At 26.8% G+C, this 14,346-nt stretch overlaps 1 protein-coding gene across 4 annotated transcripts in view; it reads right to left on the bottom strand.

Moving 5' to 3' along the window:
* The window catches only part of LOC127281853 (growth factor receptor-bound protein 14-like), a 438,976-nt gene that overhangs the window by 333,316 nt on the left and 91,314 nt on the right, over window positions 1-14,346 (bottom strand). For all 4 annotated transcript variants that reach the window (XM_051305804.1, XM_051305807.1, XM_051305805.1 and 1 more), the window contains 3 exons: window positions 5,880-6,010; window positions 1,924-2,004; window positions 1,705-1,836 (listed from right to left, as the gene is read on the bottom strand). In XM_051305804.1, coding sequence (XP_051161761.1) covers window positions 1,705-1,836; window positions 1,924-2,004; window positions 5,880-6,010 — 344 coding nt within the window. The remainder of the gene's footprint in view (window positions 1-1,704; window positions 1,837-1,923; window positions 2,005-5,879; window positions 6,011-14,346) is intronic.

Below are 14,346 nucleotides of genomic sequence, written 5' to 3'. Positions count from 1 at the left end.
TTTTTTGGAGTAAAATTTGCCAGAGATGCGCAGAAAATTCGGACAGTTCCCATTTTACTCTGAAAGTAGTACTTTTTCTCTTGTTTTTCCGTCGCAAATTAATGATTAATTTTCAAAAATGACGACTCTATATATGGTAATTCGAATTGAATTTACAGGAAAGACTTGAAAGATCTGCTTGTTCAGTGTAACTGGTTCTATAATTTCCTTTAACGGCCCTCAAAGGGTGCGTGACTAGGTGTATATATATATATATATATCCCATTGATGATTTCGCGTTCCAGGACGAATTGCTTGCAAACACGTTTCAGTCGTTCATGCGAGACAATTTCACGCCACACGAACTGTTATATGGCTGTTACACCGTGTACCATTATTGTTTATTCCAATATCACATTACGCCTTCTAAGAAATTGCAATTTGAATAATGCTTCACCTATCCTATATACAATTATTTCCACTCGAAGAAAACTGATATAAAATCATATCGGTTATAATTTTCCTCTTTTAAGACTATATACCTCTTGACAATTTAACAATAATATTTAAACTTTTTAATTTTAATCAAAATTAATTTTTTTTTATTTGGAACAATGTTTCAGACTTCTGAAAAGATTTACGTTAAACTGACTCGAAAGCAATAGGGAATTAGGATATTGAGAGAAAGTAGAGTTCTTTGGAAAATACGTGAGGAGAAAATTTTCATCGTGGAAATTCAGACCTTCAATGTTACCACCGGTGTTGCCCATGACCACGAGTGACACTCGAGAGTCGTCGGTTAAACTGAAATTCAACTCTCAACGACCGCGACGACGGTCACAGACCTTCGAAATCTGGTACTCCCTCTGATTTGCAGCACTTTGGAAATTAACGCTCTGCTGGTTAAACTCAAACTGTAATCTAAATGAGAGCTTCAACTTAAATTTAACTTCAATTTTTTCTTTTTTTTTACTTGTTATTTTAGCCTCATTAAGACGAGCATTTTAAATGCACTGATAAACAGAAGCACTTCTTTTTTTTTTTTTTCTCTCAACAACAATATTTCCATTATTTTTTCATTTTTTTCAATCCAATTTCTAATTCGAAAAATTAGAAATTAGAATTATTTGTAAATAATTGGAATAAAAAAATCTTAAAAAAAAAATGAGTTTTCTCATTTGATAAATTATTATCCAAACTATAATTTTGTTTGAGAAATTGAAACATAAAAGGACACAAACTGTATATGTAGACTAAGATACTCGGAACTTGGAGGAAACTACAATCAACTAAGCCTCTCAGAACTCACTACAATTTAGTGACATGAATCTAAACCATTTCAACAAATCAACATAATCTTCCCAGAAAACAGTTACGTTCCATCAAACCATTTAACTCAAAAATATTCAGTTAGAGAGTATAATTTTATAATATCAGAATAATTACTATGTTTATTAAAATCCTATTAAAAATTTATTTTCCCTCCGTTTGTAAAAAAAAAAAATTTCCCTCAAATCAGAGAAAAATTATTAAAACAAAATTATTTATACTTTTTTTAGCCAAATAAACTTTTTTCAATTTAGTGGAAAAAAAAAATCTGAAGAAAATTTTTCCCACACATATATATGATTTTGTTTTTTCAAACGTCTTATATGAAGGCTTATAATTTTTCATATAGAACCATAATTATTGGCAAAAGTAATAACAATAATTATTGTGTCTTACCTTTTTCGTCGTGTAGAGTTTGCGACCAAAAAGTAACATGTCAGACTTTTTCCATGTATTGCAACCATCCTCTCTCAACCATACTGTACTAAACACTTGAGGGCACTCACTATCATCACGAGATAAATAATGCTGAAAAACAGAAAAGGAAAATTATATAAGTTTTTCACATGAATACAAAAAAAATAAGAAAATACGGAAAAAAAATATTTTGCTTACCCTTAAAACGCTTTCGGCATCGGCTAACGTCCCTCTTTCATCTTCTTGTGGGAAAGCAACCATTTCAGGAGGAAAGAATTGCTGAAACAGACAAAATACATATTCACGTGAAATATTTATAGAAAAAGATTTAAATAACTGTTTTTCTATTTAAAATCTTACATGCAACTTTTCGATTTTTTTCCAATCAATTTATTTTTTAACTCTAATTCAATTTTATTTATAATTTTAAATTGAAATTATTTAAATTTTATGAAAAAAAAAATAGTTAACTCTATTAGTAAAAATTTTAACTAATTTAGTGACTTGTTTTTTGTTTTTGAATTGGTAAAATTTAACTAATAGTACAAATAAATTTTTACTATCGTATTAGTAAAATTTAACTAATTCAGAAAAAATTTTTAATTACTTTAGTGACTCATTTTTTGCTTTTGAATTAGTAAAATTTTACTAATAGTGAAAAAAATTTACTATCGTATAAGTAAAATTTAACTAATACAGAAAAAAAATTTAACTAATTTAATCAATTATTTTTTTATTTTATATTAGTAAAAATTTAACTAATTCAGAAAAAAAATTTAATTACTTTAGTGACTCATTCTTTGCTTTTGAATTAGTAGAATTTTACTAATAGTGAAAAAAATTACTATCGTATTGGTAAAATTTAACTAATCGTAAAAAAATTTAACTAATTTAGTAACTTATTTTTTTCTTTTGAATTAGTAAAATTTTACTAATTCAGAAAAAAATTTAACTAATTTAGTCACTTATTTTTTTATTTTATATTAGTAAAATTTAACTAATTCAGAAAAAAATTCTAATTACTTTAGTGCCTCATTCTTTGCTTTTGAATTAGTAAAATTTTACTAATAGTGAAAAAAATTACTATTGTATTAGTAAAATTTAACTAATCATAAAAAAATTTAAGTAATTTAGTAACTTATTTTTTTCTTTTGAATTAGTAAAATTTTACTAATAGTACAAAAAATTTACTATTGTATCAGTAAACTTTAACTAATTCAGAAAAAAAAATTTCACTAATTTAGTGACTTATTTTTTGCTTTTAAATTAGTAAAATTTAACTAATAGTAAAAAATTTACTATCGTATTAGTAACATTTAACTAATAGTAAAAAAAATTTACTATTGTATTGGTAAAATTTAACTAATTCAGAAAAAAATTTTAATTACTTTAGTGACTCATTTTTTGCTTTTGAATTAGTAAAATTTTACTAATAGTAAAAAATTTTTACTATCGTATTAGTAAAATTTAACTAATACAGAAAAAAATTTTAACTCATTTAGTGACTTATTTTTTTCTTTTTAATTAGAAAAATGTTACTAATAGTACAAAAAATTTACTATTCTATTAGTAAATTTTAACTAATTCAGAAAAAAAATTTTAACTAATTTAGTGACTTATTTTTTGCTTTTAAATTAGTAAAATTTAACAAATAGTAAAAAAATTTACTATCGTATTAGTAAAATTTAATTAATAGTAAAAAAATTTTACGATCATATTAGTAAAATATAACTAATTCAGAAGCAAAAAGTAACTTAAATTTGTTAAAAATTTTACTAATTCAATTTTAGAGAAATGATTAAAAAAAGATATCTTCAATTTTATTAAACATTTATTTAAAATAAAAATTGAAAGGGACTTTAAAAAAAAAACTAACTTCATGGAAAAAAAATTTATTTGTAACAGCGAAGGTTTTTACTAAAATAGTGAATTAACTGTAACAATTAAAACTTTTTCTAATCTAGTGAAACCTTTCGCTGTTCCAAGTAAATATTTTTTTCCATATTGTTCCTAATTAAAATTTTCAGTTTCAAACAAAATTTCATTTTTTCTTAAATTGAAAAAATTTTCTCAAACATGGAAAAAAAAGACTGAAATATTTCACTACATCTATCATATCTGCTGATATATAGAGAAATTTGAATTTATTTTTTCCAAAAAAAAGCAACTACTTTCAAAGAAAATTTAATTTGTCAGGGAAAAATGTGAATTTCTTTGAAGAAATATCGAAAAATATTCAATGTTTCTAAAAATAGTTTGATTTTTTTATTTTGCAAAAAAAAAAAAAAGAAACACATTGCACTCTCTTTGAAAAAGCTCAAAGTAGTATATAGAAGAAAAAAAAAGTAGAACAAAGAAAAAAGCACAAAAAATAGAAATTTTTTTCTTAATTTTATTTCCTAACTACTAAAAAAAAAAAAATACCTTTTCTTTTTAAATTAATATTTTACTATTTTTATATATTCTTTATGAGATGAGGGGAGACAATAATAATCATGTTCACAGGATGCACACACGTTTCACTTTCTAGTCGATTTAAAAAAAATTCTACAACTTATGCTCCTAATGAGAAACAGGTTTTCACACATTATTTTTTTTTTTTATTTTAATTTTTTTTTCGTTGTACTTTTGGTATTATTGTATACTGTTAAACGCGGCATTTCTGTGACACGAAAGTATCCCTTTCCCTATAGTCTACAAAGAGATCCCGAGGGCGTAAGACGGAAAGCAATACCCAGACAAGGATAAAAAAAAAAAAATTGTATCTCGTTTTCCTTCTGTACTCGTCTGCAGAAGACGTTACTACTTGGAGTTTGCCAAACAGACGGTCTCAGCAGTTTTAAGGAAGACTAAAAGCTATATAGACATAACAAAACAAAAAAATTACAAAAAAAAAAAAAACCCCTAACAAAAGAAAATTCTAAAAGAGAAGAGAGGTGTCGATTTGACGAAATGTACGAAAAAAGTGACAAAAAAAAGAGAGAGAGAGAAGAGAAGTGGAAAATACGAGTGAGGAAATCGTCACGTTTCTCTCGTCCATTAGTAAAATGAAAAATTTCTCTCTAGACTTTTAAGACAAAATGTAAAAAAAAAAAAAAATGAGCAGCTTATATATCTATGAACTCAATTTTTCAGCTCTAGTATTGTTCTCAAGAATTTAATTAACTCGGAATATTCTCAATTTGCAACTTGAGAGGGGGGAAAAAAAAAAAAAAATTACGTATAAAAAAAAAAATATGTACTCGCGAGTGAATACTATTTTGTTAGTGGACTAATTTTAATTAATTAGTTCAGAACTCCTTTGAGACTCGTTGCTTTAATAACTCGCAATATGGAACTAATAATAGACCTGTAAAAACTTTTCATTTAAAAGTTTCAACACGTAAGCCTCCCATGGGCCTTGAAAGTTAAAAAAAAAAAAAAAAGAAAAAAAAGTTTCAACTATCTCAGCATTTAATATTTTTGTACCATGCAAAACTTTTATATGACATGACCAAAGTTACATTGGAAGAACAAGGTTAATTCTTAACTGGTTTTAATGAAATTAAGAATAATTAACAAAACGTCTTAAAAAAAAATATGTATCTAGAAAATATTTTAGAAATTCGAAATTTTAATTTGAAAAAATATTTCTCTGCTTTCCTTAATAGAGAAATAAATAAATCTTTTTAATAATCATATGCTAATTAAATATCAATATTAATGACTTACAGTGACTAATCTTTAATTACAATGTTAATTAAAACTCAAGTTTTTCTCATGTTTTACGCAAATATCTCAAGTATTTGCAATTCAATTTTTTTTTTTTTTTTTATTCAACAAAGAAGAAAAATCAATACCATTTTGAGGGCTTTATACAGTAGCGCCCTCGTGGATTAAGAATTAAAACCTTCTTTCCAATATCGATGAAACAAATTTCAACAGTCGGTATGTCAGAAACTGCAAGTAGAAAGTTCGCGTGTAGGTAACTGTGTTATTACCTACAGCCAATTCTGTTGGTAACTTACCCTCTGATGATAAAGTAGAAAACGGAGATAATTTACAATTTTCTACTTTATCATAATTATTTTATACTTTCAATTCATTTGAAAGTAGTAAAAAATTATTCAGAACAGAAAAGAAGAAAAAAAAAGGAATAAAAGGGAAAATCTTACCTTAGGATTAATGAAGAATTCGTACTTCAAATAGTCTTCACGGAAAAAGAATTTTCTTTCGTGATAAGAAGCGAACATTTCAATTTCTCTGTGCGTTGCAAGAATATCTTCATGATCCTCCAGTGTGCGTTCTGTAAACAAAATTAATTTTTTAATTTAATGCTTTATTATAAGTATTTTTATAAATTTTCGTCAAAAAAAAAATTCAGATTTTTATACTCTCTAAATCTGAATTAGTTAAATTTTACTGATTGTTAGTAAAAGTTACTAATAATTTTACTAATTTTAAATTTTAAATTTTACTAATTGTTAGTAAAAGTTATTAATAATTAGTAAAATTTTACTAATTTAGAAGCAAAAAATGAGTCACTAATTCAAATTAGTAAACATTTTTAGTTTTTACTAATTCAGATTTAGAGAGTATTATTCAATAGGAATAATATTTAAATATGCTAATTGTAATAACTAAATTACAATTAAATACTAAATTATTTAGTTACAAAAATTCAATTAATAAAGGAATTGTAAAAATTTTTCCCCACCCTCTCATATTCACTAAAAATTAAATGTAAAATATATCCATTTATTCAAATGAAATTATGACGTAAATGAAAACTCAATTAGTGAATCACGAAAAAATCCTTCTTTTTAAAATTCAGTAATTTCCTGATGGCTAATAATAAATTACACTTTAATTAAGCGTGCTAATTGAGTCTACGTCAAATTTCTCAGTAATGACTAAAAAATTTCACTTTGACTATATGAAAAAAAATAGCAAATTTATGATAAATATAAAATCATGATTATAAATATTTACTTATTTATAGAAAAAAGTTATTTTAAAAACGAAGGTTTCTTTATATACAAATGATTAAAATCATATTCTATAAATGATTTTTCTTTTTTAAACAAACGTAAACGAATTATCAAGGGCAAACATTTTCTGACTCGAGCTGATATCTATTAACATATATATATATAGTTTGACTGATATTTATGTTCAATTTGCTAAGCGATACTTCGCCGGAAGCTCATCATATTCATAAGGCTATATACACCACTACTAATCGCGTCAGGCATGGACATTATGATAGAGCATTGCTTCCACACTTTGCCGCATTTTCTTATACTTCCAAGACAACCGGTTTTCTATTTATTCCCACATTCATCCATAACCTTACGGGACTAAAGCTTCAAGTTCATGTAAAACACTAAACAAAACAGAGTCATGCTCTTTTTGTCCAAGGCGATTCATATAAATTTTACAATAGCAAAACTTGATAATGGAATTTTCTTCACATTAACACTTCTATTGAGCATTCATTAAATTTTGCAATTTCATAATTTCGGGCGCATTATCCCATATAAATCATTAGAATTTACATTTTCAATTTTATTTTAGACCTATTTTTTAGACGAATTTTCATTTTGCGAATTAACATTAGAGTTTCTTTTTTTTTGAAGAATTTTTAATTAACAAAATTTTTTAGGCACCGAATTTTTATTTGTCCGAAATTACAAATGTCCGAACAGAAAATCGACAGAAATATTTCGGCGCTATTTTTAAAATCCGCCAATCATGGCACAGAAAATTAAAAGACATTAAAATAAGTTGCAACGCTTATTATTTTAATCCAATTTTGCTTATTTTAATACCAAAATGGATTAAAATAAGCAAAATAGGATTAAAATAATAAGCGTTGCAGCTTATTTTAATACTTTATAATTTTCTGTGGGATTTTGACAAATTTTGATTGGTGAATTTTAAACCGAAATGTTTCTATTGATTGTTTGTTCGATCATTAGCAATTTCGGACAAATAAAAATTCGGCGCCTAAAAATTATGTTTAGTAAAAATTTGTTTAAAAAAAAAAATTCTGTTAATTTGAAAAATAAAAATTTGAAAAAATTGTTTTAGAATTATTCGCGAATTGTTGGAACAAATTCGGATATTATAAATTTAAAAGCGCCAGGCAATTTTTTTTTTTCTTTTTTTTTTTCATAATGTTGGAACATTGTCCATTATCTGTAAAACATTACTAATGCTTTCACATTTTTTTCAATAAAAGAAATGCCATTTTTTACAGTTTGAAATGTTGAAGAGAGAAGCACAGCCAGAGTTCTCATGAGAATACGCAGACGAAATTGAATCGACGACTGTGAGAGTAGTTGATTTAATGTTGGTTCGCTTATCGCATTTGTTCGTTGTAAACTTTTTCATTTCTACCTTGTTGGAAAAATTGTTTGTCTTTTTTTTTTTTGTTTTTGACATAAAACAAGAACAAAAAAATTATCAAATACTGAATTTATCTCCAAAGATATATATAATCTAAATTTATCAAAAATAATTCTTTTAGAAAATTTAAAATAAAAAAGAAAATGTACTCTCTAAATCTGAATCAGTAGAAATTTTACTAATTCAATCAGTAAATTTCTACTAATTATCAGTTGCTCAATTCTCGCTATGGCAATTAGTAGATTTCTACTGTTAATCAGTGAAATATGACTGATTCAAATTTAGAGAGTAAATGAAAGGTTAAAACATTTTTTTAATGCGCAACAGAAATATTTTTCTATATAAAAGCTCAATTCATTGAATCGAAAAATATTGTTTTCAAACATAAAAAGAAAAATTTAACAAAGGTAACGTAAAATAATTCCTTTGCAATGAATAAATTGGCAAAAAAAATTTTTAAAATATTAATTAGAACATTAAAAAAAAAATTGTTCTCATATCGGTTTCTCTCTCTTTATATTTTTGCGCTTTCCAAGTAATGAATAAAAAGAACGAGAAAAAAAAAATAAATCTAATAAAAATTCAAATTAAATATTCCCTCAATATTGGAAAATTGCCAATAATCACTATGTTATCTTTGTGTCGTGGAATAAAAAAAAACGTAAATTGAGGTACATATATACAAAAGAGGAAAAAAAAAAAAAAAATAGAGAGAGGGTTGGGAGAAAAAAAGTTCTGAAAACAAATAAGGAAACCCTAGCAGTAACAAGATGAATGTGACTAAGGATCTTTGCGGGCACGACAAGACTTTTAAAAGTCAGGTAGCACCTGTGGTAAACCGCGCAAAATACACAAGTGAACGCAGATCCCGTGGGGCTTCTCACGTTCAAAGTATCGTTAAGTACACGTTTCAAAATGAAACATGTTTATTTTCTGTCACGGATTGGATGTTAAAATTAATATCACCTCCTTCTATATATCGAAGACATAAGACTTGACTATTCATCCTCATAAGTCAACTCACTTACCACAATTATTTACATAAGAAACACTAACACATTTAACCCTTCAATTATAAATAACACACACACACACACACACACACATATATATACTGTTAAATATAACACATACAGAAAGCTAACTTAATATATAACAAATATTGATTGACTTTCAGTAACAAATATTGACTGACTTTCAGAGACGTGCAACCAATAAATGCCAACATGCGAAAATATAACTTTCATCCCGCAAGAGATGATTGAATTCGAGATTAGAGGCGCACTTTGTGACACGAGGATTAATTAAATTAAAAATTATATTGTTAATTTAATTGTTAATTGAATTTATAGAATTTATATCAATTAAATCACAATAGAAATTCTTACATGAAAAAGTTTGAATTCACCACTTTAAACAAACAAATAAACAAAACTTTTAGGTTAGGTTAGGAATGGTTAAGTTAGGTTAGGCTAGGAATAGTCACATTATTAGATAGGATTAGGTTAAGTTAGGATTAGGTTAAGTTAGGATAAGGTTCAGTTAGGATTAGGTTCTGTTAGGATTAGGTTCAGTTAGGATTAGGTTAAGTTAGGAATATTTAAGTTAGGTTAAATAGGATAAGGTTAGGTTAGGAATAGTTAAGTTAAGTTGGATAGAATTAGGTTATGTTAGGTTAGAAACAGTTAAATTAGGTTAGAAATGGTTAAGGTAGGTTAGTAATAGTTACATTAGGTTAGAAATGGTTAAGTTAGGTTAGATAGCATTAGGTTAGGTTAGGAATAATTAAGTTAGGTTAAATAGGATTAGGTTAAGTTAGGATAAGGTTAAGTTAGCATTAGGTCCAGTTAGGATTAGGTTCAGTTAGGATCAGGTTCTGTTGTGATTAGGTTCTGTTAGGATTAGGTTCAGTTAGGATTAGGTTATGTTAGGAATATTTAAGTTAGGTTAAATAGAATTAGGTTAGGTTAGGAATAAATAAGTTAGGTTGGATAGAAATAGGTTAGGTTATGTTAGGTTAGAAACAGTTAATTTAGGTTAGGAATAGTTAAGTTAGGTTGGATTGAATTAGGTTATGTTAGGGTAGAAACAGTTAAGTTAGGTTAGAAATGGTTAAGTTAGGTTAGAAATAGTTACATTAGGTTAGAAATGGTTAAGTTATGTTAGATAGCATTAGGTTAGGTTAGGAATAATTAAATTAGGTTAAGTTAGGATTAGGTTAAGTTAGGATAAGGTTCAGTTAGGATCAGGTTCTGTGAGGATCAGGTTCAGTTAGGATTAGGTTAAGTTAGGATAAGGTTCAGTTAGGATTAGGTTCTGTTAGGATTAGGTTCAGTTAGGATTAGGTTAAGTTAGGATAAGGTTCAGTTAGGATTAGGTTCTGTTAGGATTAGGTTAAGTTAGGAATATTTAAGTTAGGTTAAATAGGATTGGGTTAGGTTAGGTAGGTTAGGTTGGATAGAATTAGGTTAGAAACAGATAATTGAGGTTAGGAATAGTTAAATTAGGTTGGATAGAATTAGGTTAGGTTATGTTAGGTTAGAAACAGTTAATTTAGGTTAGGAACAGTTAAGTTAGGTTGGATAGAATTAGGTTATGTTAGGTTAGAAACAGTTAAATTAGGTTAGAAATGGTTAAGTTAGGTTAGAAATAGTTACATTAGGTTAAAAATGGTTAAGTTATGTTAGATAGCATTAGGTTAGGTTAGGAATAATTAAGTTAGGTTAAATAGAATTAGGTTAAGTTAGGTTTGGTTAGCTTAGAAATGATTAAGTTAGGTTAAATAGAATTAGGTTAGGAATGATTAGGAATGATCATACCTGTTAATTAAACAAGTTCCTAACCTAAAAGTTTTGTTTGTTAAAATTAAAAACAAAAAAAATTTTGAATTTTCCAAAAATAAAAAAAGGCATTATTATTTTCCAGTGATAAAAAATAAACTAATTGATCCTTTACACCAATTGTTACAGAAATACAATGTTTGAACTGAAATAGCCAGTTATTTTTTTTTTATTATTTTTTTTCAACTAAGGTGATTCCTACAACTATAAACCATAATTTCAATAATAGTCTTTTCCGATAATTTGCTCGAAGGCAGTAAACATGAAAATTATTGTGCATTGAAATGAGGAATTACCTTTATACCTTTGTGGAATTAGACTGTACCTTTGTATGCTCATACAGTGTATTGTTTAAACACACACACACACACACACATTTGCATGGCATATATATAAATACAATGAAATACAAATGCAGTAAGCAATTCACTTGCATGTGCGCCGGGTGCATTCCCCTTTTTCTCTATGGTGGGACACATTATAGGTCTAAACTCTATAGGAAGTCCGGCTTTTTATCCACTTCCTTCTAATTGGCTCCTCACGGTCGAGGCAGACAGTGGCTACTTCCGGTAAACAACGACTCACACGGAGGTGATATAGGCTTCAAGTCTATATATACTACTGTCTAGTAAAAAAAAAAGAAAGGAGAACCTTTGTACTTTTTCGTCTTCGTTTTTTTTTTTTTTTTTGCAAGGTTAACGTTAGCGCCCTCAACCATCACGCAATGTTTATTTTTACTCACACACACATACACTGGTTTTTATGATGGCATTTCTCGAAATTTTCAACGAAAAATAAATATTTCAAAATTGGAGAAGAAACACTGAAATAAAATTAAAAAAAAAAACGGAAATGCCTCTTTTTTTCAAAACTAAAATTGTTTGACTCATTTTCGCTAAACTTCCTCCCCTCCCCCCCCCTTATTACCCAAATTCCAGGTAATTTAATTTTTTCAAGTGTCTTTATTATAGGGATGAAAACCGGATTATTTGTCTCGAAATTTCGTACGTGAGAAATTTAAGATTTCGAGTGGAGGAAAAAATGTGTAATTATTTATCATTATATTTCAAATTGCCATGATTGCTCATTATGTATAATTAATAAAAAAGAAAGAAAAACAAAAATTACTTCATTGAGACAAAGTGATTCAAAAATTGTAATTGAGAAATAAGAAAATAATAGAAAAAAATAGAAAATAAAAATAATACAAGTAATATAACAATATAAGTTATATAATAATATAATAACGATTTATCAATTATTTTCCACTTTATAATTTTTCCTATACCTACACTCAGAAAAAAATTTGTTTGAAACAACCAAAGTTTGGTTGAATCAACAAAATAAGTGCATTGATATACAGTTAACCAAACATTTGGTTAATATAAACCAAATGTTTATTTAGCTCAACCAAATTTTTTTCTTTGGTCTAAAAATTTATTAAAATGAACCAAATGTTTATTTCGATTAAATAAATATTTATTTGTATTAAACAAATTTTGTTTGAAATAACCAAAAATATGGGTTAATACAAAGAAAAGGGTAAATTTGGTTCAAACATAACTTTTTTCTGAGTGTACGAAAATTTTTACTAATTAATTATCAAAAATTGGAAATTAATATATTTTTTTTTATATAAAATACAAAAAAAAGTGGCAAATTTCTATATAAAACAATAGAAAATTATTATTGTGAATAAATATTTTTAAAAAAATATATTTTTTGTTAAAAAAAAACTGAAGCAGAAAAAAAATTATTTTAATTAAAAGAAAAATTATTTAAAAAAAAAAAAATAAGTGAAAAATGCAGTGCATCAAAAGAAAGGATAAAACAATATTTTTGCAAGAACGGGTAAAGATGCCTGACCTGGACCAACTACTAGGCTATATTGAATAGGCTGATATCGATTCTTGGGGGCTGAGAGTGTTGTGACTGGGTCTCCGTTCACACGGATGTATCCTAATAACGCATGCCTATTGCCTGTTTCCTAAAAAACTAGCAGCCGAATTTTTTTTTCAAAAAAAAAATCCTATGGCACAAAAAGAATTTTTTTTAATACTACTTTTTTAAATCCAACTCTTAATAAAAAAAAAATAAATATCCTTTTTTATCGAAAATCCTAAATAGTATTACAAAAAAAATAATTTATAATTTATCAATAAAAAATTCCAAAAATTTCGATTTTTTTGTAGAAAAATAAATTAATGAGATTAATTCAAATTATATCAAAAATACAAAATAACAACACGTTATTCACGGCTGTAATTAGCATTTACAAGAGTTTAAATTAAGTCTTCGTTCTTTTTAGCTGAAAATAAAACCGTAAGTCTTTGACAGGAACAGCATCGAGTAACATGTATAATTGTATTTAATGAAAGACTCGCAATCATCACGAACCGTATATATAACGTTAAACACGCGAAACTTATGTTCAGACTTATAAACACAAGCGCGCACCTTCGTGGGAATCAAAAGAGTATACCATCAAATGGAGTATTTAATTATTTTCTCTTGTTTTTTCTTTTCTTTTTTTTTTTTTTTTGCCTCTCTATCAATTGACAATAAAATAGCAATACAAACTGATATAACTTTGAAACTGTCGATAAAGTCCTTGATAGAATTCATTACATTGGGGAGTTGTAAACAGTATTAAGAGAGAAATAGAGAAAGAGAGAGAGAGAGAAAGATCAAGACGCAAAAGCTAAATTAGAAACACGTTCGTGTGGAAAATGCGAATAGACCGAAACCTTCAAAATGGACCAATTTACACGTGTTTCCAGAGCAGCAATTGAACCTTGCTAAAATTGCGAAGGTCTTTTGCGAATTTGAATTAGATGCAACTGCATTTTCTAATGTTTAACAAAAAAAAAAAAAAAAAAAAAATGAGAGAAAAGAATTTTGTTTTCTAATTTGTAAATAAAAAAATTTTTCCGCTATTTTAATTCTCTCAAATTGAGAATAATTTTTTTTTTTTTTTAACAAATACAGTAAATTTATTTATTTACTTTATAATTTATTTTACTATTTATTTTATTACACGCATAGAAAAAGTTTGCTGTGGCAGTGAACTATTTGCTGTCACATCAAATTACGTTATAGCTAATATAGGGACAGGTAACAAATTTACAGTGAGGCCAAAAAAGTTTTGCTACCACTTGGAAAGATTTCCCAGAAAGCGACCCTTGGAGGTTCTATCAGAATTCCACCGGAACTTCCAACGTAATTCCGTCGAAATTCCATCGGAGTTACAAAGAATTTCCGATGGGATTCCGACGGAATTAGGACTCTAAAAATTTTGGAAAAAAAATTAATCGGAATTCCGTCGGAATCCCATCGGAAATTCTTTGGAACTCCGATGGAATTCCGACGGAATTACGTTGGAAGTTCCGGT

Source organism: Leptopilina boulardi, unplaced genomic scaffold (assembly GCF_019393585.1).
Source record: "Leptopilina boulardi isolate dan_hultmark-lab unplaced genomic scaffold, ZJU_Lbou_2.1 LbouV2_278, whole genome shotgun sequence".
In the NCBI taxonomy this organism is placed as follows: Eukaryota; Metazoa; Arthropoda; class Insecta; order Hymenoptera; family Figitidae; genus Leptopilina; species Leptopilina boulardi.
The sequence above is the reverse complement of the archived record's forward strand: the minus strand, read 5'-3'. Positions and strand labels throughout refer to the sequence as shown.